The sequence below is a fragment of the Crocuta crocuta genome, unplaced genomic scaffold (assembly GCF_008692635.1).
Source record: "Crocuta crocuta isolate KB4526 unplaced genomic scaffold, BGI_CrCroc_1.0 scaffold70, whole genome shotgun sequence".
NCBI classification, from domain to species: Eukaryota; Metazoa; Chordata; class Mammalia; order Carnivora; family Hyaenidae; genus Crocuta; species Crocuta crocuta.
This window is the reverse complement of record NW_027528417.1, coordinates 61,237-86,857: the sequence shown is the minus strand read 5'-3', so window position 1 is coordinate 86,857 and position 25,621 is coordinate 61,237. Positions and strand designations below refer to the sequence as shown.

Sequence of the window (25,621 nt, the reverse complement as noted above, 5' to 3'; positions counted from 1 at the left end):
CAATATCTTTAAAGCATACAATGTGATCATCGATATATGTATACATTGTGAAATGATTACCACAATCAAGCTACTTAATATCTATTACCTTCCAGTTAATTACCCCCTCTTTTTTTATGAGAATGTTTAAGATCTATTACCTTAACAAATATCAAGTATGCCAAACCATATTGTTAACTGTAGTCATTATTCTGTACATTAGATCCCCAGAATTTGTTCATCTTATAACTGGAAGTTTGTGTTGCCTAACATCTCCCCACCTTCCCCACCTTCCAGCCACTGACAACCACCGTCCCACTCTGTTTCTATGAGTTTGACTTTTTTTTCCCCCACATATAGGTGATCCCACAAAGTATTTATTTGTCTTTCTCTGTGTGGCTTATTTCTCTTAGCGTAATGGCCCACATGTTCATCCATATTGTCACAAATGGCAGGATTTCCTTCTTTTTATGGTTAAATAATATTCCTCTGTGTGTGTGACATTTTTGTATACATTCGTCCATGGACAGACACCCAGGATGTTTCCATATCTTGGCTACTGTGAAGAACGCCGCGGGAAACATGGGAGTACAGATCTCTTTGAGACAGTGATTTTGTTTCTTTTGCATATATATTCAGAAGTGGGAAAGCTAGATCATATGGTACTTCTATGCTTAATTTCTTGAGGAACCTCCATATTGTTTTCCATAGGGGCTGCACCAGTTTACAATCCCACCAATGAGGCGCAAGTTTTCCCTTTTCTCTGCATCCTCACCAACATTTGTTATCGCTTGTCTTTTTGACAACAGACTTCTAACAGGTGTGAGATAATATCTCATCGTGGTTTTGATGTGCATTTCCCTGATACTTCGTGATGGTGAGCATCTTTTCATGTGTCTGTCGGCCATCTGTGTGTCTTTGGGAAATGGTCCACTTTCTTGATATTCCACAGTCACCTGTATTTTCAGGAATAATATCTGTCAATTACATCCATACGTATCAACTACGTCTTATGGTAGGAATCCCTCCCTAAGGAGAAAGAAAAAAATGAAGAAGAGAGGAGAGAAGACTTCAGGGTCACCTAGATATGGGTCCAGGTGCCTACACCCCCGTGTTCTTGTAAACTGAGACAACTTAATCAGACTGCGTGTTTATGTGTGTTACCATATATGGGAGACAAAGAAATAGAAAATGTATAAAAAAACTGTGCCATGTGATGTGGGCCACTCAGTTCTTTGGGTACGAACTCAACTGAGCGGTGCCGGCACGAATCAAGTTGCTTCCTGGAAAGAAAAGCCTCGGTGTCACGACTCTGAGTGAGAATCCTGCAACAGTCTATCTCAGTAATTGTGTTAATCAGCTTTCTATACTCTGGCTTATTTCTTCTGCCTACTTGCTCTGTTACGGACTGAGAGAAGTAAGTTAAGGCCATCTACTACTGTATTTGATTGCTATTTGCTTTCATATCCTGTAGTTTCAGTTTAATAAATGTTAACATTGTGTTATTTTGTGAATAGATACTCATTACTTTTGAATCAAGCACACCCTATCATTATATGAAAAGCACTAGTCTCACTTAATGCCCTTTGGCATTAACTAATATCCTTGTTTGATGTTGAGATTGTAACCTTGTCTTTTCTCAGTGGAGCTGGGGGCATATTTCGGGTGTACCTTCGCCCTTCCTTTTATTTTTAGTTTTTGTGAATCACTCTTTTTAGATGTTTTGCTTGTATGCTTTGCTTCGTGGTCTAATCTGAAAATATTTTTTGACAGGTGATTTGAACCTATTTACATTTAGTAATATAAGAAATATACTTGGCCTCTGCTCTATTTTGTTACTAAATGTTATATGTTCTCTATTGTCCCGAGTTTCGCAGTTTGCGGCTGTTAATTATCTGTTTGTAGTTCGTCCTCAGGTGTGTGGGGAAGGCGGGGTTGCAATGGGCTGAACTTGCCCCTCCCTTCCTGGGGGTGCCTGAGGCGGTTTGGACTCTGGCTGGAACTTGCAAACATTCACGGACAGAATTTACTAATAAAAAGAAAAATGNGGGCCCTTAGAGCTCCCGCCCCTCCCCTGTCTCCCGAATGTGGGTTCCGGGTGCCTTTCCCACTCCCAGAGGCTGCTCCAAGGACAGAGCCTTTGCAACCGTGGGGGGTACAGAGAACCCTGAGTCCCTGGGGGACCCCCCCCCACTAAGGCCTCCCCCTGTATCAACTTTTAAGGTTTGACAAGCGGCTACAAAAACTCCATTCCTCTTGCTGCTTCCAAGACAAGCCCCATTCGTAAGTTTTCTTCCTCCCGACACCCGCTACTTGCCAGCCTGGGGCGCTGGCCCCCCTGCTTTCCTTTCTCTCCTTGCCCTTCCCTTCTCTTCCTCTTTCCCTTTCTTTCATTCCCTTCTCTTTCTCTTTCTCTGTCTCTGTCTCTGTCTCTTTCTCTTGCCCTTTCCCTGCCCTTTCTCTTTCTTTTCTTCCCCTGCATCCAGGGGCCAGTTTCAGATTAGCCTGAGAAGCAACCAAGGCTGCTGTGTACAGAGTTGTTACTTTTTATTTTCTTCTTTTTCTTTTGGACGCTCACATTGTATATGTTCGCTTGGGTTTTAGTATTTCTGCTTGGTAACCTCCTTTCATAGGGCCGATTTATTTTTTAAGAATTTTTTTTTTCCTTGGGGCGCCTGGGTGACTCAATCAGTTAAGCAGTCAGATTAAGCTCAGGTCATGATCTTATGGTTAGTGAGTTCGAGTCCTGCATCAGGCTCTGTGCCGACAGCTCAGAGCCTGGAGCTGCTTCAGATTCTGTGTCTCCTTCTCTCTCTGACCCCCCTGCTCACCCTGTCTGTCTCTCTCTCAGAAACAAATAAAACATTAAAAAAAAAATGTTTTAAAAAGAACAAGCGCACTCAATAAAGTAGAAAACTATAAATCTATTAAAGTTGAGTCCTGGAAAACTCAGAAAAGCAAACTGAAGAAGAAAGGTAAAGCATGAATGTACGACGCTCATCAGAAGCANAAGAACAAGCGCACTCAATAAAGTAGAAAACTATAAATCTATTAAAGTTGAGTCCTGGAAAACTCAGAAAAGCAAACTGAAGAAGAAAGGTAAAGCGTGAATGTACGACTGTCGCTCATCAGAAGCGGAACGTGGCGAAACAGTTTATTGCTTGTCAAAATCGGGTTTTCTTCCTGGGCCCCTCATCTCACTTGCATTCCCCGGCCTCCTCCGCAGATGGACACCTCTCTTTGAACTTCAGCCAACAGGAAGTGAGCACACACGTCATGTGCTACTTCCAGGCTGTGGCCCATGAGCACCTTCCGCGTGTATTTTTCCTTCCTCTTCCCTCCTTCTTGACTGAGAAGGACATAACAATAGGGGTATGAGAACCCCTGTGCGGAGGATGGCAGAGATTCTGTTATGTTTGGACCTTAAGCGACTGCTTGGAGGAGAGGCGTCCAGCCAGTCCACGCACCTGCCCGGGGCTGTCACCTGGGCCAAGGCACAGATCCTGCTTGCCTCTGACCCATTAGTCAACTGCTGCTGTGTCTGTTACTTCAGCCTGGTAGAGCACAGATAACGCATGCGATTGACACAACACACAATAAACCCACATTTTCCATTTAGATTTCAGCAGGCCTTTAATAAGTAGGAAATAGTCTAGACAGATGTTCACCCAGCAAACAGCAGTTCAGGGCGTGCCTGGCTTTAGTGCACATCTTGGTCTTCGGCATTGAACTAGGTCTAGGCTGGCACAGGGGAATAGATTTTCCAAAGGGTTAAGCCCAGAACATTTGGACAGTGTTGCCGGGGGCCTCACAAAGCTTCTGGGGCAGGAGGTGTCCACGTGAAGGACATCGTCAGGTCAGATAACACAGGACCGTAACTGGAGACTGAGGAGGCCACGCTACCTGTGCGTTGTTGAGCTGCAAGAGCGGCAGTCAGTGTGGAGTCAGGCAAGTTTGGCAAAATCCAGGATCTCAGGGGATGGCGGGTCAATATGGAGGTCGAGAAAGCCGGGGTCCAGTCTGCTGGGCTCACGTCCCAGGTCCACTCCTTACGAACTACGGAGTCCTGAGTAACTTATGAATGTCGCTGGCCTGATTTATTTCTTCTTCTATAAAACTTGGGTAACAAAGCTGTGTGTCTCAAAGGGGTGTGTGAAAATTAAATACATCTAAAGTTCAGTGTCTCGCACATAGTAAGCCATCAATAAGTGATGGCTTTTTTTAAAAATGAAGATGAGTGAGACAGCTGATGGAGCAAATCTGGGGGAAATGGGGTCTGGCACAAATCCGGAGCAAGGCCAGAACCAGAGTGTGGGTCAGTGCGAATGCCCGTCTGAAGCTGGGGCCTCTGATCTTTGGTCTTGCTCCACCTGTATCCAAAGGGTGGAGCGGCACGTAGGAGCATGTCAGCCACTTTGACGGGGCGGGGGACGGCAGCCGTGGGCACAGAGAGAAGGAACCCCAAGCCCTGGCAGCCTCGGAGGGGGACCCCAGGCAGTGTCGGTGCCTTGCAATTTACCAGGAAAAGAGGTAGGGCTTACCAGGCAGAGCTTGCCTCTGTGTCAGAATCTCAGATCCTCTAAATATCTGCTGTATGACTTCTGGGTGGGTCTCTGAACCTTATTTTCTTCTTCTCTAAAATAGGATAGCGTTCAAAGAGCTGAATTATGACTAAATAAGGTAGCTCATTAGCTTATGAAATACCTAACAGGTCATAGCTCAGGAAATCTGTGACCCATGTCAGTGAAAGGGGAGCACCGGTGGCCATATGGTCTGTGCTGATGGGTGAGTGGCTGGGCCGGGCATGGGAACGCTTCAGTTCATTCCAAAAACCACACCTGGGGGGCGCCTGGGGGGCTCAGTCAGTTAAGCAACTGACTTCGGCTCAGGTCATGATCTCGTAGTTTGTGGGTTCGTACCCCGCATCGAGCTCAGTGCTGACAGCTCAGAGCCTGGAGCCTGCTTCGGATTCTACGTCTCCCTCTCTCTCTGTCCCTCCCCTGCTCGTGCTCTATCTGTCTCTGTCTCTCAAAAAAGTGAATAAACATTAGAAATTTAAAAAAAAAACTCACACTTGGAAGCAACACTAGTTGTGAGTAAACACTTAACGTCCAGCGTGTGCGGAGGTGGCTCTGACGTAGACGTACATTTAAGAGTCTGGGAACAAGGCAGTGCCCATCCAGGGGGGCAGCCCCAGAACCTTCCGTCTCCTCGGCAGTGTCCCCCTGTCCTCAGGGCTGCTGTTGGCCTGGCTCGGGACGCGTGCTCCCCGCTCCTCCTGGCCTCCCTCCACAGCCTCCATCGTAGCCTCCTCTGCCCCTGTGCCATGGCTCCCACCTCACAGACGGACGCTCTGGTGGTTGTGTTTGCATTCTCTGTAGTATGGAGCTTGCTGCAGCCCCCGTCCACGCTCCGTGCTCTTCTGGAAACTTCCCAAGGGCTGAGTCCTTGGGCACGACGAACATCTGTTGCAGACTTTGTGAGGAAATGCTAATTCCACGGGAGTGGATTATCTCCTCCTTCGCTCCCACAGGCTCCTACACAGGACCCGTACCCCCCACCCGGCGGTCCCTTTCCCGCCTCCGCATACGCAATATGACCTCGGCCTGGAATGGCTGATCCCTGGAAATGATACAGATGGGGTGGAGGGATCTTTGTGTCATTTGTCATCCGAGTCCAATGGATGAGTGACTGTCTACTCTTTCAACACTGGACTCCATTCCCGCATCATCTCTTTCCTGGACCTTCAACACAGCCTCCTGGCTGTTTTCCCTGCCTCCATCCCTACTCAACGTTGTTCTCACGACCTCCAGAATGATGTACCTGACCAGCGCCTTCTTAAGGATAGAAAGTGTCCAAACTCTGGGCCAGCCAGTGTGGCTGCACGTCAAGCTTCTGAGAGACTGGTGGCAATTCATTTACCCTTTCTGGAACTCGTTTTTCATTTATTCGTTCGTTTGTTTGTTTGTTTGTTTTGCTTTTGTTGTGCTTTTTTGTTGTTTTTGTTCTTGTTTCTGTTTTGCCTGTTAAATGAGGCTCATTGGACTAAAGACCCTGATGTCTATACCGCTCTGCAGGTCCGTGGTCCTAAGGAATTGTTTTAGAACCTCAGCTGCCTTACAGACTCACATGGTGCCTATGCATGGGCACATTTCTGATTCCAAACCTCCACTCATAGGATCCATTCTGTGTGACGCTAATGTTGGCAAAGAAGTAATTTAGGCAGAATTCTTTCTGGGATTTTAGAGAATGGAGAGAGATTGACCCACGATGAGTCCACTCGTGTCTTGGGATGGAGGCATAATACCCGTGGGTATTAGAATTCAGCCAGAGGAGCCAACCAAGCAGAGGGCCCAGATTCTCAGTGTCAGGTAGAAGCCACGGCCCAGGACCTAGAGGGAAAGCCACAGCTGGGCTACATAAAGGTCAGATAGTTCTGGCAAGAGCCAGCAAGCCACGGGGCTTCCTCAAAAACTGCATGATAAAAACCTGTTCAGTCTGAATAAGGAAGCAAAGCAAGGAAGCAGGAGTGTGAGGGTGGGAAGGAGGGCCTTTGTAAGGAGAACATTATTTGGACTGTGGACTCACCGGCCTGTGACCGCAGGAAGGAGGCAGCATGTGTACTTCCGTTCCAAAAACAACGTCAAGTCCCCAACTTGCAAAGCAAAGAACTTGAACTCTTCAAAGTAGCCCTAAGTTTTTCTGAGTGCGCACGACAGGGCTGACCACCCAGCCTTCCTCAACAGTCACCATTAAAGGCGGCCTTTTCTTCTCCTCAGGTTGCTGTTCACCATCTGCAAACGCCCCTGTTTCCCCTGCGTATGGAAGGCCTAGAGAAAGAGCCTTCTGGATTTTTCTTCACGTGCATCCATGCAGTAGGTGTTCAGCGGCGCCCAGAGCAATATTCCTCAAATGGCCACACATTCTATTCAGTTGTTTAAAGAGCCAGTAAAGGAGGGTGTTCATACGTTGACAGCCTCCCTTGTCATCCTCTCTCGGGGGGTCTTACTTGTCCCTCAGAGACGACAGCAACAGGGACAGGCTGGTTAGAGCAGTCGGCTTTCCCCATTACCGCGAATCCCACCTGCCTGGGAGTCCTCACGGCGACCCCCAGAGCAGAGAAGTCTAAGCACAGAGAACCTGCCAATCCCAAGTAGTTGACACGGCCCGTGGGTGGCGCCCAGAGGCTGGAAGCCCCCCGCCCTCGGATGTGTGTGTTATACAAAGCCGAAACCGTCTTTCCTTTGGTCCTCCCTTAATTCCACGGTGTTTCCGCCGAGTACCTCCACCGCACACCCATCAGACTGTCCCACGGCGCTGCTGACTTTGCCCGAAAGCACAGCTGCGCTACCGCCTCCTTTGGGGAAAGTGGTTTAAGCTGCTCCCTGCATACGTTGGGCAACCGTGCTGTCCTTTGTTGAGGATAAATCTGCTGTTGGGTGGCCCCATTCCGATTTTGCATCAACCACAGTCCATGTCTAAGATACAGATTTTGCAAAGAACGGGATGTTATCAGAGGCATCAACTGGTGTTAAACTGACCTTTTCTTCCCTCATTTCATCATACCTTTAATTCTTACAGACTTTGACGGGCCTCATGTCGCCCCATTTTCCACTTGATTTTGGTTGTTATTGGTTTTGTTTTTATTTTATTTTTTAATGTTTTTATTTATTTCTGAGAGAGAGAGAGAGAGAGACATCGTGAGCAGGGGAGGGTCAGAGAGAGAGGGAGACACAGAATCTGAAGCAGGCTCCAGGCTCTGAGCTGTCAGCACAGAGCCCAACACGGGGCTCGAACCCACGAACCGTGAGATCATGACCTGAGCTGAAGTCAGACGCTTAACCGACTGAGCCCCCCAGGCGCCCCATGGTTGTTTTTAACGCAAGCATCTTTCCCCTCACATATTTATGACCAAACTTACTCCTGATCACTCTACTTTCGGCCCCTTCACGTATTTCTTTCCCTTCTTTAATTTTAAAATCTCCGTAGAAAGAAAAGCTTGGTTACAATTTACATTTTTATGGCCTATTTTCTCTTTAATTTATCATTCTCCTTTTTAAATACTTCAATACTTTTTTACCAACATGCTTTTTTTAAAATTTTATATCACCCACTCAAAATTTTGTGTCCATTGGTGTCCATTTCACATTTTGTGATATCTGTAGGATTTTCTCCCCTTGAGGTGAGGCTTAGTCAGCCCTACTGCAGGTAGAGAAACTGGCTCTGATTTGCCATCTGAGGCACACAGCTGCACAGTAATAAAAAGCACCCAGAAATAAGATGTAGAGCCCCTGCTTATGCACAGTGAACCATTGTTGGATAAATGACCAGGGCAACACGACATAATTTCCCGTGGTGCACATGGGCCAGCTCGTTGATAAAAACTTAGTGTGGCTTTCAGCGGGTGCCTCTACCCACTGCGCAATTGTTACTCGCAATTCTTAGGGAAGACCATGACTTACTACTGGGAAGGAGAAGGCAAAGAACTCTTAAAGGTCATCCCCGGAATAGCCAGAAGCCCTGGTTCTCTCCAATCTGCTGGCATCCTCTGCTAATCAAACAAACCACTTGTCACAGAGAGGTTTGGAATACTGATCGCGTCCCGCCTGTCTCCTCAGAGAGAACACCAGCATCTGGCCTTCTCAAACTATTGGTTTTAAAAACTTAAGTGCAGGCCTCACACACAGCTTTGTAAGTAAACAATTTCAGAGACCAGGTATGTTTTTCAGACAATTCTGTTTTATCTTTTTTTTTTCTTTATCACGTCATTATGGACCATGGCTCCCTGATACCCTAAGACAACCTTGTTTTCTTTCAGCATCTAGGATCCACAAACGAATCTTGAATTTTTTTCCCTGCCCAGAAATATGAAATCAACTATTCTCCAAGGGCACTTGTTTTTTTCACTGGAGAAAAGCTATAGGAACCACAGGCACCGGCTCTAGAAATAAGCTTGTTCCACATTCCGGCTAGAATTTGCCAGGCTGATACCAAAAATGTCCAGCAGCATGAATCGCTGTAGGGACAGAACAGATAAAGCCTCCTTTAAAAAATGCTCATAATACTTAGTCATATTTCCAGTTCAACTCTATTTTAATAAGCTCTTCTTGCCTTACTCTTATAGAAGAGTCTTTAAATCCATTTTCACTGTTCAACAACTAATTTTCCTTGTTTGCGTTAATATTAATTTAACTTATTTTTAAAATTTTTAATGTTTGCTTGTTTTTGAGAGAGAGTGAGAGAGCACGTGCTCGCGCGAGTCAGTGGCGAGGGGCAGAGAGAGAGGGAGACACAGAATCCAAAGCAGGCTCTAGGCTCTGAGCTGTCAGCACAGAGCCCGACGCGGGGCTCGAACTCACGAACCATGAGATCATGACCTGAGCTAAAGTCAGACGCTTAACCTACTGAGCCACCCAGGTGCCCCTCATTAATATTCATTTTTTGGAAACCCACTATATTATCATACCAAACCATGGGTCTGTATTGTGTCGACTGCCCCAAACTCAGAAGGCTCCATATCTTTTCTTCTGTCTTGGCCCTCAGCTCAATCATCCCGAGACTGGCTTCGCAATGACCAGATGTCATTGACTCTTTGGTCAGTATTGACCTCACACCAACATCTGGAAGGGAAGAAACCCTAGCTTCTAGGTTCTAGGAGAACCCCGCTGAAACTAAGAGTTCAGAAGACTCGGAATGATACGTCGATACCTTGTTCGTGTAATAAAAGATAAGAATAAAGTGCGGAATATACACAAAGACCACTTCTTAGTGTTAAAAAGAAATCCACTGTCAATTATCACCATTCGAGCTCCCAACATGAATTTATTTTATTTTCCCTTTATATATTTTTTTCACTAGTGCCCTTGTATATCTATGGGGCAGAAATTTTAGTAAAAAAAACAAAACTGCAGTTGCACACACGCCCATGGGTACATACAGTGGCCTAAGCCAACTTACAAGGTGGGCGGCATACACCTCGCCTGATTCTGCATTCAGTGGCGTCCGCTCGTGGCTCGCAGTCAGCCATGGTGGAAGTATTTCTGCCGCGGAAACTGGCAAACACTGTAAATCAGGCCTTTCCACCCAAAGAACCATTTGTTAAGCATTTGCCAGCACAACCCTGGGTTCAACGTTGGGACAATTCAGTTCTCCCCAAACCGATCAAAATGTCAGAACATAGAGTCAATACATACATGGAATTATAAGAGTTAATCTACCAAATGTTATGGTCAAAGATCCCCCACTCGCGAAGTTTACACAGAACAGCTTTTGAGGCCTTACGTAATTTTTGCAGTACTCACTGCATAGAGTTTGCCGGAACCAACCCTTAGGAGACAAAAAGAATACAATTGGATTATAGCACATTTTAGTCATAATACTCATTTAGTTGTCCATCGGTTTCAAGTAATTTCCAGATATTTTTGATCCATCCCCAGGGGGGTTTATTCCCACAACAGACAAACACAGAGAATTCGGTCATTTCTAGTTATTAACATTTCCATGCTAATATCCAAAGTTTACGTGAATTAATACACACCATGCTCTTAGCTTCCCAATTTTGCATTCTTTTTTAAAAGTTTATTGATTTTATTTATTTATTTTGAGAGAAAGTGAGCAAACCAGTGGGGGAGGGGCAGGAAGAGAGGGGGACAGAGGATCGAAGCAGGCTCCACACTGTCAGCACAGAGCCCGACACGGGGCTCGAACTCACGAACCGTGAGATCATGACCTTAGCCGAGGTCAGACGCTTAACCGACTGAGCCCCCCAGGCGCCCCAATTTCATATTCTGTAATAACTGTATCTCCTGGGTGATATGAAGGACAGAGCCAAGCAAGCTCTTGGTGGGAGGTCTGGCTTTGCCAAAATCTAAAATGGGCCGAAGGAATATTAAGTTTCCTTATTGGATCTGAGTGGGACTGGCCCACCCGTTTGCTCTTTCTAGTGGTCTGTCATGGTGCCCCTTGGCGTCATTCCCGGGGACGAAATGGCCTCGCGTATCTCATCATTGAAAGGTGTTCGTGGTAGAGGTTCTCGTTTTGTTGTTGGTTTAGCACCTGAGTTTAGGCAGGAGGGACATTTGTACCTGAAGGCTCTGGGTAGTTCAGTTCCCCTGCCTTGTTATTGCCACTTGCCCAGAGAAGTGGCCTCCTCCGGCGAGGGTACCAGAATGCTCTGGCCTCACCTGCCAGCTGCCGGGGGACAGCACGTGCCCTGATCCCTCTTTGCGGAGGTATGGGCTTCCGAGCCGTATCTCCTCAGAGTCTAGCGTTTTCCTCCCTGGCTTCCCTCGCCCCCCAGCCCCACCCCTCGAGCGGACGTCGTCTGCCAGTGCCCCGTGCTCCCACTTGCCTTTTAAGCGGGGCTGGGTCGGGCTGCGCTCGCTCAAGGACACAGAGCTGCAGGCATCTGCCTGCGCTCGGCCACCCAGCCCCCAGCACCAGACTGTTCCGGATGCCCTCACCCTCCTGCACCCCGAGCTTCCCTCTCCTGATACTGCCCGTGTTACGTGCCTCCACGTTCTACAACATTCCATGATCCTCTACTGTGCTTTCCCACCTAGCACTGCAGGGAGGCGGGAGGGAGGGGGTACCTGTCTCCAGCCCTTTGTCCCCAGGGCGCACACCTGGCGAAGCCACAGCACCACCCGGTCCGAAAGGGACTCAGAGAAGGGCTCTGTTTCCTGAGCCCTGTGACCTCGGGGAGACCCCAGGCTGGTCGCTAGTCCCCCACTTACCCCCCCAAACACAGTCGTGTCTGCCTAGTATTGCCGACCGTTCCTACACAGCTTGTCATGTCTGATTCTTTAATTTCTCTTATGTCTTCAAACCAGGAATCATTTCAAATCTTCCTTTTGACTTCCAGGGGGAGAGAGATTTCTCGGTTGGGCTTTCATTCTGTTGTCGTATTTTTTAAAAATTCCGTTCCATTATAGAGAGCGTTTGAGAGCTCATGGTTCCTGCCTCTTGTGGAAGTATAGTCATTGTGGGTGGTTAAAACGTATGCAGAGGGCATAGGGTTGCTCTTACCATCTACAGTTAGCTTTTTCTTTTCCTCATTTGTCTTCCAAATTTGTTACCTGCAGTAGGTATATGAGATTCACTTGTTTTAACTGCGGTTCAAGATTTTATTTACGAATATACCATTGTTGATTTACTCATTCTCCCATTAGTGGACTTTTTTATTGATTTCTTTCCCTCTCTTTCTCTTTTTTCCAATGGCAAACAATGCTTCGCTGAATAGGTGTATGTGTGCCTCTTCTCCCTGTAAATGCAAGTTTTCTCCAGGATCAGTACCTAAAATTATAATTGCTTTTTATAAATAATTGCTTGGTCATAAGTTATCCAATATCCTGGTTTGCTAGCATTCCCAGATCGCACCCCAGAAGTACCACAATAGTTTATATATTTTCGTCAATGGCTTATCAGAATTCCCCCCAGATCTTTGCCAACACCTGATAATTTTTAATGTTTGCCATTATGGTGGTTATACAACAATCTCTTTGTTGCTGTTTCGTGTATCCCTGAAGAAAGCTTTGTACGTTCAAATTGAAGAAACTTGAGTCCTGGGCAAAATAAAGAAAAACAAATTCGTATTTAATGACATCATAGTGAAACCGCAGAAGATGAAAGATGAAGAGAAAAATCTTAATCCAAGGGAAAATGCAATTTACTCACAATGGAAGGACAGAGAGGCTGGCAACGTCTGTCCCATTGGCGGTCGGAGGCCAGCAGGATGACGTCTTCACGGGGCTGTCGGGGGCAAAGAAGGCTGTCACCCTAGAACTCTTCTTATTCCCCCAGAGACTGTGTGTGCACGCCCCCCCCCCCTTCTTCAGAAACAGTACCGCTCCTTCACCATGGCTGGGAGGTGTCTGAAGCCGGGCAGATCTGAAGAACCTCCTGCCCTCTGCTCACATGAGTGGGTCAGAGAGGGTGTATAGAAGCAAATAAAGACAGAGAGCTCTCTTTCCAGACTTTGGAGCTACGCCTCTTTCTTTGGGTCTCTTCTACCTGAGACTACGCGAGGAAGCTTTCTGAGGAAGACAGAGAGACACACAATTTAAGAGGTTCTAGTCAGAGCTCATTTTTTTCCCTAAAAACTTTTTTCTTAATGTTTATTTATTTTTGAGAGACAGAGAGAGAGAGGGAAACAGAGCACAAGAGGGGGCAGCGCAGAGAGAGAGAGAGGAAGACACAGAATCCCAAGCAGGCTCCAGGCTCTGAGCTGTCAGCACAGAGCCCGACGTGGGGCTCGAGCTCATGAGAGGTGAGATCATGACCTGAGCAGTAATCAAGAGTCAGATGCTTAACCGACTGAGCCACCCAGGTGCTCCAGTATACTTCATTTAAATCACAGAATTTCAGAACAATATATTTTCATTATTTATTCAGTCAGCAAATAGGGACCTTGTTGGCCAGGGACGCTTGTGATGCACACATTGACCCCTGGACTTGAAGGCACACAGTTTTATTTTGATCTCTTAGATACAAGCACAAAAGTACTTACTGCTTCAGGGCCCCAAAGAAGGAGGGCTCCTAAAAACATGGATGGAGAGCAAAGTTCAAGTAGTCTTCTACAAATTTTAAATGGGGAATCAGATTTTAAGACAAAATGAGGAAGAAGCACACACACACACACACACACACACACACCCTGACTTTTTTCTTGTGTAAATGATATCCTGGGTTAAACGGGTTGGTTGGCATAAAGCATCATTGTATGAGAAAGTCACTATAGAACATTGTTCTAAATCAGTCATATCCCGGAGAGGGTTAAAAATGTTCAGAACACAGAGCTTCCTTAAGAAGCAGCTATATGAAGCTTTGTTAGGTGTTGTGTGTACGCTAACGCTCTTTCATTTCACAGCCACGTGCATTTCACACGTCAGAAGAGAGAGGAAAATAAAATGGCACACCGACCGAATCTTCGTCCGCACGGGTAAGAGGCGTCACTGGGTTAACCCTTGCCAGGGCCCCTCTACCTTCCACCCGCACATGATTCTGAGCAAGGGGAGGACAAGGAGTGGAAGAGAAAGAAACCACCTCTGTCAGGCACCTGAAGCCACAGAAGAGAAGAAGCCACAAAAAGGGGAAGAACTTCTCTCTCTCTTCTCTCCCAGCCACACACGCATTTGGTGATATCTGCTCCCGGCTCTTCTTCTAGACGCCAGAGACCCTCTTATTAGGCCTCCAAGAGTTCACCCAAGTGAAACTTACACCAGAAGAGAGGGGTGGGGACCACATGAGAACCCCGGTTCAAGTATTTGACTGGGGACTTTTGGAGACAGGCGACCATGCAAAGACCAGCAAGTTAAAGCCGTAGGTGAAAGCAAGGTAAGGAGGTAGAGGCAGCCGTGACGTAGCCATCCTAACTCAGAGGAGCACATTTGCCAGGTATGGCGGCAGCTTGGCACCACGCCGTGAACTGGAATTGGAGGGACATGCAGCCAGAACGAAGCCGGCTGTGGGTCACCAGCCCATCTGGATCATTCTTGGTCACGCGACAGTGGGCATCTGTGTGACTCACGGTGCCCCTGGCCTGGGCAGGATCTCAGCAGCTGGGAACAAGGCCTGGAGAGGACAGTGGGGCAGCGTGACGCCCGGAGCAGTAACAATGTGTGAAGGCTGTTGGTAGCTCTGCTAGAAACCTGAAACCCAGGGGCGCCTGGGCGGCTCAGTCTGTTGAGCGACCAACTCTTGACTTCAGCTCACGTCATAATCTCATGGTTGGTGAGTTCGAGCTCTGAGTTGGGCTCTCTGCTGTCAGCCAGGAGCCCACTTCGGATAGTCTATCCTCCTCTCCCTTTGCCCCTCTTCCCTCTCTCTCAAAAATGAGCAAGCATTAAAAATTGTTTTAAATAATATTTTAAAAAGAAATCCAGAAACCAAGGTCCTTTGGGATGGCTGCCTGGCTCAGTCGGTAGAGCACACAGCCCTTAATCTCAGGGATGGGGGTCTGAGCTCCACATTACGCATGGAGCCTATTAATTTGAAAAGACAAAAATAAATAAAAACAAAAACCAAAGTCTTTTGTGGATTTAAGTTGTAGGAAAACAGATGAGTGAGAAATGAGATGGGAACTGGAAGAAGCCATGAGCTGGAGAGGAGGAAGGCACAGCCGTCGGAGGAGATGGAGTGGAGAGAAGGCTGTGGTCTCCCCACACCCCTGCCTGTCTCTGCCCTCCCAGCCCTACCTACTGAGATCCGCAAGCAAATCAGACAAGACTTCTGGTCTCAGAAAGAAGCTGCGGCTTAGGAAAATAATGAAGTTGAAGTTCTGAATAAACATGCTCTGCAGCTCAAACCACTCGCTCTTCATCTTTGCATCAGAGGAGAAAAATCACCGGGAAGACGGGCACGGAGGAGGGCACTTGTGGGATGAGCACTGTGTGTTATACGGAAACCAACTTGACAATCAACTATTTAAGAGGAGAAAAATCATAGGGAGGAGATACACAGGACCATTTTCGAAATAAGAATTAATTGGCAGATTAGCGCTCTAAGAAGGTAGAGAGTCAGGGATATCAGATGGGACTAAACTCCATAGTAACAAGAGCCGAGGAAAGCAGACACCATTTACATTCCAAGTCAAGTAATGAGGTGTCAGCTGGAGGACAAAAGTTGGAAAATCATTCTTTTCTTTTTTTACTGCTTGTAACCAAAGCTCTAGTTGAAAATTAAACGCAAAATCTTGCAGCTGGCAGTAGCGATCCTTAATGATCTTTATCAGCAGAAAACCAAGAACCCGTTCGAGGGTCTGACTCAGAAAGCTTAGAAGCCAGAGAGAAAGCCCAGAGGCTGTCAGCTGCAGAAGGGGATGTTTACAAGAAACAGAGGAGGAATATCGTGAAAATAGATATGTAGCAATCCGTTGGATCACCGTGTGGGGGTAAAGAAAGCCTCGGATAGCAGGCTGTTTCCTTTCGATGCATTAAGATTTCTTCCTTAGACAGGAATTGCAGAAAACAACCCTGGAGACTGGCCTACTTCAGAGATCTCAGAAATAAGACCAAACCCAGGAAGATCATGCAGTAGCTCCTATCAATTAGAGGCCTGCATCTGGCTCCCGTGGGACATTCCCTGTGAGCACCGGGGCGGGCCGTTCCCACTGTGCCATCCACCGTTTCCCTCCCATGGAAGCGACGTGCCTACGACCGAATTAGCCATGAACGGGCCGCCACCTGGGTAACCTATGAAGCATCAGGAAAACCTAACCCTCTGGTCTTCATGCAAACATCATTTCCTTGATGAAAAGTTGCCACAACATCTACTGAGTCTCACACCCACTGCAAGACTGACTACCCAACCCTCCTCGATGGCCGTCACGATAGGGATGGCCGCCCTGTGGCATGAATCAAACAGAGGTCAACAGAGGGCTGTGTGTGGACACCACCTGGGCCAAGAAGCCATTTTCAGTATCTGTTCATGTATCTGCCTCTAATATTGGCCCTAGAGGCTTCATTAACTAAGACCCGCCCGCTATCTCTCACTTTCAGCAGGGAGGGCTGGTTTGACTAGTGCTGATGCAAATAACTTCCAGTCTTTATCAGGGATATCCGTCAGTAATCAACACATGACGGTCTTCCAACCGCCATCACCACTGCCACCTTCTCAAACATGGACCCAGACACTCCCAACCTTTCCTCCTGGTGAGCTTACATCTCCTAATTAAGGAAACCTTAGAAACCTAGAACTTCTTGTGGTAAAAGTACCTCTTTTCTAGACCCTACTTACTTGAGATTATCTATTTTTCTCTCTACAAAATACTTACAGCCTTTGGGTTCTAGAAGGAAGGGCACCAGTCTCTCCAGATACCACCCCTGGGCCCCACAGCCTCCAGCCTGAGGTTATGAATGGACTGTTAGGAAAGTGAATGTGCTTCAAAATCCAATGTGAATATTACTTTGGGACTTAGATTTAACACTATTTTAGAACTTAGTTCTATCGTTCAAGGATCTTTTTGAACCAAATGAGTCAAATCTGATAGGTATTTGATTCGCTAGGAAGACCACCATGACTTTCCCACCCTTACGCTACGTCTTCCCATTGTAGTGGGAAGCAAACCTATTTTATGTATTGTTAATGTAGTCTACTTAGTTCACATAGGTTAGGCAACAGAAATGGATTTTTAGTACCAAGTCGAATATAATACTTTCACATAAATTTGCTAAAAACGAAAATACAGGTATAATTATCAAGACTCTCTGCTAATCTAGTACTTCTGCTCATTCGTACTTTGGATAAACCCAGCCAGTTGGTCAATAGTCAAAACACTCAACCTGGTGGTGGGTGAATTGTTGCCTAGGGAAAAAGTTGTGACTGAAATACCAGTCAGCTAACCTCAAACCTATGATGTAATGCCAAATAGTACACTCTTTGATTTAATAAATCACATAGAAAATCACATAATTATTTTTATCAGTATTTGCTTTTAGTCATGACAGTGAAGATTGTCAGACTATTTTATCCCAGAGCAACTGTTTATCTATATAAAATTAGAAATCAACAGAGACCCTAAAAAGCTGCCTTCACTGATGTGAGGATGCAGATTGGAGCTACATTGGCTCCACCGCCTTCTCATCTCATAACATGGTACCCCAGGCACCCCAGGGCTCTACCGAGCTCAGTTTGGAAATTTCTAGACTGCAGCATGATAGCAAAAAGGCCAAGGTCATGGTGTCATGGCAGCCATTGACAAATGCAAAACACTATGCAGGATAGGATGGATGTAGGGTTGATATTTATCAGAAAGAAGTTATTTGTATCATTACCCTTAACCAACACTCCTACAAGTGTGTCCCCATGTTACAAACAAGAAAGATGAGTACGCACAATCTCTCCGAGTTACAACTACACACTGTACTTCCAGGTCAATGGAATCATCTTAATCCAGTAAGAACACTTCATTTTGTTTAAGCAGAGCTAGTAAGTACCTGTTAATGGTATTATTAACGAGACTGAGACATGTGCTATGGAGTCAGTCCAGAAGGCTCCTTGGGCCCTTCCAGGCCCGAGTCTCCACATCTCTCTGGTGTTAGAACAGAGTCCAGATGGACATTCAGCAAATGACTGTCTCACAGCACGGCACCATCCTGCTGTGATTGGTCAAGAGCTTTTGTAGCTTCCCATCGTGCAAGATTCCTGGGATTCTTTGTTCCTCAAGGAGATTACACTCTGCCTTTCCTTCTCCTATTCCTTCACCTTCCATCCGGGACCGTATGGGACTCAAGTTTAGATCTAGGATTTACATCTAAATATGAAGTTGTAGGCAATGACTTAGTGGCCGAAAGTTGCCTCAAATTGTTAATTTAATTAATTAATATTAAATTCCTCTAGATAAAGGGTTCTTAAAAAATATTTCAAAAACCTGAGATGAAGTAATCTCTTTATAATTATAATCTCTTTATAATCTCCACCATCCTAGTATCTCTGACCCCTGACGCCACCACCAACCCCGTTATGAAGAGATCACTTCGCCTCCGACTTCAAGACAAAATCAAAGCCACAGGCAGGAACTGCCTCAAATTCCTGCCACCGACCCTGTAAACCTACCAGAATCTACACATCCCTTTCCTCCTTCCCCTTCCCCCACTGAAACGGGACCCCTGCTCAATGCCTGACCTCCTCATCTGGGCCCCAGACCCTCCCTCCTTTCTCTTCCACTCTTGACTCCCTCAGCACCTCCTCCTCCTTCACCCACCCACTCTGCTATTTCCTTCCCAGCAGGCCTCACCATGCTCCAGCGTCCCCTGAGTTCATGGAGCACCCCAGCCACGGCTCTATCCTTTGCTTCCCTTCAAGGTCAAATTGCCTCCTACCTTGGAGTACCAAGAGTGCCCTAAAATGTCACCAATGACCTCTTGTTGCTAGACCCAATAGACGCCTGTGGCTTTTCAAAAGTATCTAAGCTTTTGCAAAATCATTCCTATTTAAAAAACAACAAGCAAACGTCGATTCCGTCAACAAGTGTTTATTGAGTTCCTCCTCGTGCTGCAAACTGAGGATGTGGCAGGAAACAGGTGTTGGTGATCCTGAAAGTTACATTACAAGCAGAAGGACAGCCAAGCAGTAAACAAGCAAATAAATGAACACGACAATTCCTGAGGGTGATAAGTGCTTTGAAGGCAAACACAACTAACGAAACTAAAGTGATGAGGATGGAGAGTAACCATGGAAACCACAGTGGGTTTCCAAGGGAAACATCTCGGAGATGATGTTTGAGCTGAAGTCGCCAGGGCAGAGATCTTGGGCCAGAGCATCACAGCAGGGCTCACGGTAAGAACAGAGACCTGAATGAGTACAAGCGCTGAGCAGCTATGACAACATGCTGTTTACACAGACGGAAGGAAAGAACAGGAAGAAGATAGGAGACTGTGGCTTTGCTGGGGAGGGAAAGGGCTTCTGAATCGCAAGTGGGGTGGGCCAGACCTGGAAGGCAGTGAGCCTCAGAGCCTAGGGGCTGGGTCATGACTCCATCCCCTCTCCACTGGCCTCCTAATAGAAAAGCATTAGAAGGGTTAAGGAGGAGTTGAGCTTGGATCTATTGCCTGTGTTTGGCATCCTTCAGTCCCAACTTTAAAGCCAACAGACAGATCAACAAAGCTTGGGCTTAAAACAAGCAAGGCTGGCTAGTGGAGTAGACCCCGCTGGGGCCTCAAGAGAGATGAGCCCACCCCAATGCCTCTCCTTCCTTGCCCCGACTCTGAGGTGAGTAGGGAAAGAGATCCAAGAGAGGCTCCTTCAAGGCCACTGCTGGGCAAATGGTGGAACCCTAAGTCAAGATCAGGACCCTGAAGGGAGTCTGTTAGTGTGCAGTCTTCTCTCATAATCAGATTCAGTGGTCGGAGCCCCCAGGGGGCATGGGATTGAAATGAGACTTGGGGGTCTTTCTAGTATTGGAGCCTGGGAAAGAAAGTGAGAGCCCAAGAGTATTCCCCCAAAGCCAAGTTTCTCAACATACACACAAACACACAAACCAACTCACAGAAAAGCAAGAGGATCTGAAAATCCTCCATTTAACCCAGGGGCAACCCCCACCAAGTGTGCATGCATGTGTGCGTGTGTGCATGTGTATGTTTGTGTGGGGGTGGGGGTGGGGGTGAGGAATGTGATCTAACCAAGGCAGAGTCAGGGGATTATTTCCTATGTCCCCGATGGAGATCCCAACACGAGGTCAAAGTTCTTTCTGTGATAGTGGGAGCAAATCAGAGATGAGAAGTCAACCCCTAACCCTACTCTATTATAATTAGGTTCAGACTTTCACATACCCTGGGATGACCTCCCACATAGCGGAGAAGCATTGGACTGCTTATCTACCCTAACCTCCTCTCCTGTCCCACACTTAATTCTCCTCCCCTATTTTGTCTGACCCCACTGTAGTATGTGGAGGCACCAGCCAGGGTCAGAATAGAGGGATTCAGCCCTCCCCAGGGATTTAGGGGAAGGGAGGAACCAAGCAGAGGATTAATTACAAAGAAGGTCAAGGATCAAAAGTCAGATTAGGGAACAAGATGCCGGAGAGCGAGGAGAACAGACATTGGAGGATGGTAAAAGCGCGGGCACTTGACCATCTTCCTCTAAAGGCCTTGAAAGCCTGTGCACGTTCTCAGGGAGAAGAGACTGCAGCTGAGACCATACCAGCCATGCACTGAGCTCTGGAGCCCAAGGGGCACTGCTGCGACCCACCAACTGGAGCCTGACGCACAGAGATGCCCCCTCTCACCTCCAGGTGGGCTGCCCGGCCGCCCCCACACCAAGGGGACTGTGGGCGTCACCAGTTGCCGCGTCGGCAGGGGTCTGTCCCTGCATCATACTGGAAGCCAGATAACTTGCCCAAGGGCACACGGGCCAAGAGGCAGTGAGTCCAGGTGTTGAGGTGGTCCATTCGCTGGAAACTGCTCCCTCACTTCTTCCGTGGGGCCGTCTTGGTCTTCCTTTTCAATCTGGTTTACAAAAAGAAACAAAATCCACAGTGTTGCTAAGTGAAGAACAAACACTCTCTCTGTGCTCAGTTAACAATTTGTAGACTACCTTTGGGGTTATCGCTCTCCTGGGAAATCTAACCTTAGAATCCCTTTTCTCAATTCCCCAATTCTGGTTGTATCTGGCCAAAATAATATAATTTTTTTTTCCTGGCCTGGCTTAGGAAAAAGATATTCTTTTAAAGTTCTTCTATTTTTATGTACAATAATTGTTGCTTTTCTGTTTAATCATTGCAGACAATTTTAAAACACATAAAACCAGAAAGGAAATCAAAATATTACTGCATTCCTAAAAAAAAAAAAAAAAACAACCACCCTAGTTTTACTGACCATAGACATAAAGAAATGAATGTATACATATATACGCTTAGGGTATATGAACTCACATTATGAAATTGTGACCATATTGACATGTTTCTATTTTGATGGGGAACAGACTGTGTTCAAGGAGATGAACACCACCAGTAAAAACATTGTAGGTGCAAATGGGAGGCTCAGTCCATTAAGCATCCGACTCTTGATTTTGACTCAGGTCATGATCTTGTGGTTCATGGGATCAAGCCCCACAGCAGGCTCTGTGCTGACAGCATGGAGTCTGCTTGGGTTCTCTCTTTCCCTCTCTCTCTTCGCCGCCCCTGCTTATGCGTGCGTTCTCTCTCTCTCTCTCAAAAATAAAGAAATAAAGAAACTTAAACACACACACACATACACACACACATTATAAATATGCGGCCCTGGACAATTGCTTGCAAACTTGCTCTCCAACAGAGGGGCTGCATTATATTAACCACAATTTATTTAGACAGCAGAACTCTATGTGGCCACCGTGGAAATGAGGCCATGTCAAATAATTTCGGAACATCATCAGAGTTCTTAATTTCAAAACACAAATGAGAAAAAAAAAACCCATCAAGATACATGCATTGGGAATGTACCATACTTTTACACTGAAAACTAAGCGTTTGAGAAACACAGCTTTTCCTATAATTTGGGGAGGGGGTAGTTAAAAATTAGAAATAAAGTTCATATTTAGGTGTTAGCAATAACATTTCCCAAAACCCCAAATTATATATCAAGCTAACAAGGCTGGATACCGAGAAAAATAAGTGAAGAAATACGTTACTGAAACTTGTAGAATGAATTGCAGCCTGAGAAGGTTGGAATGCATCCCTTGAAATTTGAGAAGAGAATCTCTTTACATTTGCTGAATTGTCTCCCTGATCTCCAGACATGGGACTGCCCGTTCCTATTAGACCTCCCCATAAATCACACTAGATCCAAACGCTGGGTGCTGGCACTCACATGGAAGCCCACAGATGCCAGGCATCACCTTGTGCAGGTAGCACTGCAATCAGCCACTGTGGCATCTTAGATGGTGTGAGCTAATTTTTTAATTAGCACTCCACTGGCAAGGGCAGCCACATGGATACCACTGAGCATGGCTAATTTGTGCAGCAACAGCCCCTAAACTCCCATTCAACCAGAGGAAGCAATGGAGTTAGGGAGGATCCGCTAGTGGCCAAGATTAAACGACACAATGTATCTATTAAATGATCAACTTACCTAAGAGCATGAGATGATGAACTAAGCACTTTATGATGATAACTAATGAGGAAGATATCCTCATTTTACAGATGGGAAAAAAAATAGCTTTAAAAGAATAACTTTGACAGAAGAGCTCAGACTCAAACCCACATATCAGAGTCCTTGCCCTTCCCGCTGCACCAGAATGACAGCTAGGTTGCATTTATAGGTCTTATTCAGTCAATAAGGTCAGCCAAGCCCTGAGTCAGACCGAGGCACACTCCAGCAAGAGGCATGCACACCCTTGTGTCTGAAATGTAGCAGTGGAAGTGCCAGATGAGCCAAGGGGGGAGGTGGCCATCTGATCAGCAAGAAGTGTGAAGGCTCTTAAGTCAAAGGGCTATGCAAAGGCTCCCTAGCGCTGACGATAATGACGATTCTGCAGACACAGGAGGGGACTTCTTTGCCTACGTGAAATACTCTGCACATCATTCCCACTGACCAATTCAAAACAGGAAACTAACAGGTAATTATTACACAAAGTCAAACCCTATATAAAATGTCCTAGTCATCTTCCTGTAGCACAGCTTTGAAGAATGAAAATTATAAAGACTGTCCACATAGATGAGCATCTAATTTAGGCTCTAACCCCTTTTAGTAATCCAGAAAGCCAATTTGGCAAAGACTTAATCTTATTAAAATATTTCTCTAAGAAAGAAATATTCTAAGTGAAATAGTAGTTTAAACCATACAAATATTGGGCATACATATTGAAAAAGAATAAAGAAAGAACTATCTCCATTCACAGACAACAGGATTGTCAGAATAGAAAATCCTAAAGTCTATCCCAGAAAAAAAGCTATACCATGTGAGTTTAGCAAGATCACAAGCTACATGATCAATATACAAAAATCAATAATATTTTTATACTGGCAATGAACAATTGAAAATTGAAATAGAAAAAATACTATTTTAATAGTACCTAAAAGTATCATAAAGCAAACAAAATATGTACAAGATCTATGTGCTGAAAACGAAAAAGCAAAAAGGACCTAAATGAATGGAGAGATATACGTTGTTCATGGATTCAATATTGTTACAGTTCTCAGCAGTTTGTTTTATAAACTCAATACAATCTCACTCAATTCTACCAGGATATATTATATAAATGGACTCAATGACCCTAAATTTTGTATGAAAAAGCAGAGGAACTAGAATAGTCACAACCAATTTCAAAAATAAAGAATAATGTTGGCGAATTCAATTGATTTCAATATTTACTATAATGCTACAGTAATCAAGTTGGTAAAGGAAGGATACATAGATTAACAGAACAGAATAGAAAGTCCAGAAAAAAGCTCACACATTATAGTCAACCGATTCTTTACAAAATTGCAAAAGTCATTTAGTATAGAACCTTCTCAAAAAATGGTTTTGGAACAATTGGATATTCAGATGCAAAAAAATGAACTTCAATCCATACTTCACACCATTTACAAAATATTAACTAAAAACGTACAATAATGTAAATGTAAACCTCCAGTTTTAGATTTCTAGAAGAAAACATAGGAGAAAATCCTCATGACCTTGTGTTAGGCAAAAAATTCTTACATACGATACAAGAAGCATGATCTATAAAGGAAAAAAAAGATAAATTGGACTTCATCAAAATTTTAAACTTTAGTTCTTCAAAAGACACTGTTAAGAAAATGAGAAAGCAAGCCAGGCAAGCCACAGACTGGGAAAAAATATTTGCAAAACATGTATTTGATAAATATATTAAATTTGATATATTTGATTATACATTAACAATACATCCATATATATTTTTTAAACTTCCAAAACACGATAACAAGAAAATAACAACCCACTTTCTACAATGGGCAAAAGATTGAACACGCACCTGACCAATAAATAAATATTACCCATCTTTGGTGGATGATATATAAGTTCCTTTAAAGATGTTCAACATCGTTAGTCATTAAGAAAATATAAAATTAAAACAACAACGAGATAGCACTGCACACCTATTAGAATGGATAAAATTTTAAAAACTGACAGTACCAAGTGCTGACAGCATGCAGAGCATCCTACATTGCTAATGGGGATACAAAATAGTACAACCCCTTAGGAAAACAATTTAGCAGTTAACATATGGCCCAGCAATACCAGTTCTAGGTATTTACTCAAGAGAAAAGAAAATTTACACTCACATGAATGTTTACAGCAGGTTTATTCATAACCATCAAAAACTGGAAATACCCTAAATACGCTCCAACTGGTTAATGGAGAACTATGATAGGTACATGCATATAATGGAATACTACCCAGTGATAGAAATTTTAAAAACTGCTGTTTTGTGCAACACCATGGTTCAATCTCAAATGCATTATGCTAAGGGAAAGAACCCAGACTCAAGAGGGTACATACTATATGATTCCATGTATATGGCATTTTAGACATAAGACAAAACTGTAGGGACAGAAGACAGATTGGTGGCTGTCAGGGCTTGGGGACTGACTGCAAAGAGGAAGTATGAGGGAAATTTGGGGGAGAGGGTGATGAAAATACTCAACGTCTTGATTGGGATGGGAGTTACATGATTGTGTGCATAGAACTATTTACTGAAAAGGTCAAATTCTACATGCAAATTATATTTCAATAAACCTGATTTGTATAGGATATGTGTGTGGGGGTGTAGTACACATATATACATGACACTTTGGGGGTCCATGGCTTCCTCCTTTATCTGAATGCAGGTAACTGAACTATGACCGCCCAAAAGCTAACACTTAACAAGCTAAGTGATATTATGAGCATAACCCTGCTTATACCCAACCGCCCCTGGCCTGCTCTCTGTTATTTTCCAGTGAGACTCAGCTGCCTGGAAACTGACATGGTGAAGACAGATGGTTGGATTCATCCAAAGTTAGAGTTTTTCCAAAAATATGAGATAGATATTCAGAGGGTAGGGGGGTGTAGGGTATTTTTGAAAGAGATTAAAATGTTGAGCCATGGCTTCTAAGTTGGAGAGGGAGGAAAGGGAAGAAAGGAGTCTGAATAGACATTTTTTTCAGAGAAGCCAGAAGATGGCCAACAGGTCCGTGAAAAGATGTTTAACATCACTAATCATCAGA

The 25,621-nt window shown here is 45.1% G+C and overlaps 1 protein-coding gene across 2 annotated transcripts in view; it reads right to left on the bottom strand.

Moving 5' to 3' along the window:
- Positions 1-3,593: 3,593 nt before the first annotated feature.
- Positions 3,594-25,621, bottom strand: part of MOBP (myelin associated oligodendrocyte basic protein) — a 55,973-nt gene continuing 33,945 nt past the window's right edge. For both annotated transcript variants that reach the window (XM_077754249.1, XM_077754248.1), the window contains exons 5-8: positions 20,702-20,921; positions 12,655-12,729; positions 8,442-12,542; positions 3,594-7,653 (exon numbers count right to left, since the gene is read on the bottom strand). Coding sequence is in view for 1 of the 2 variants with exons in the window: in XM_077754248.1 (XP_077610374.1) it covers positions 20,882-20,921 (40 nt within the window). In the remaining variant the exon portion in view is untranslated. The remainder of the gene's footprint in view (positions 7,654-8,441; positions 12,543-12,654; positions 12,730-20,701; positions 20,922-25,621) is intronic.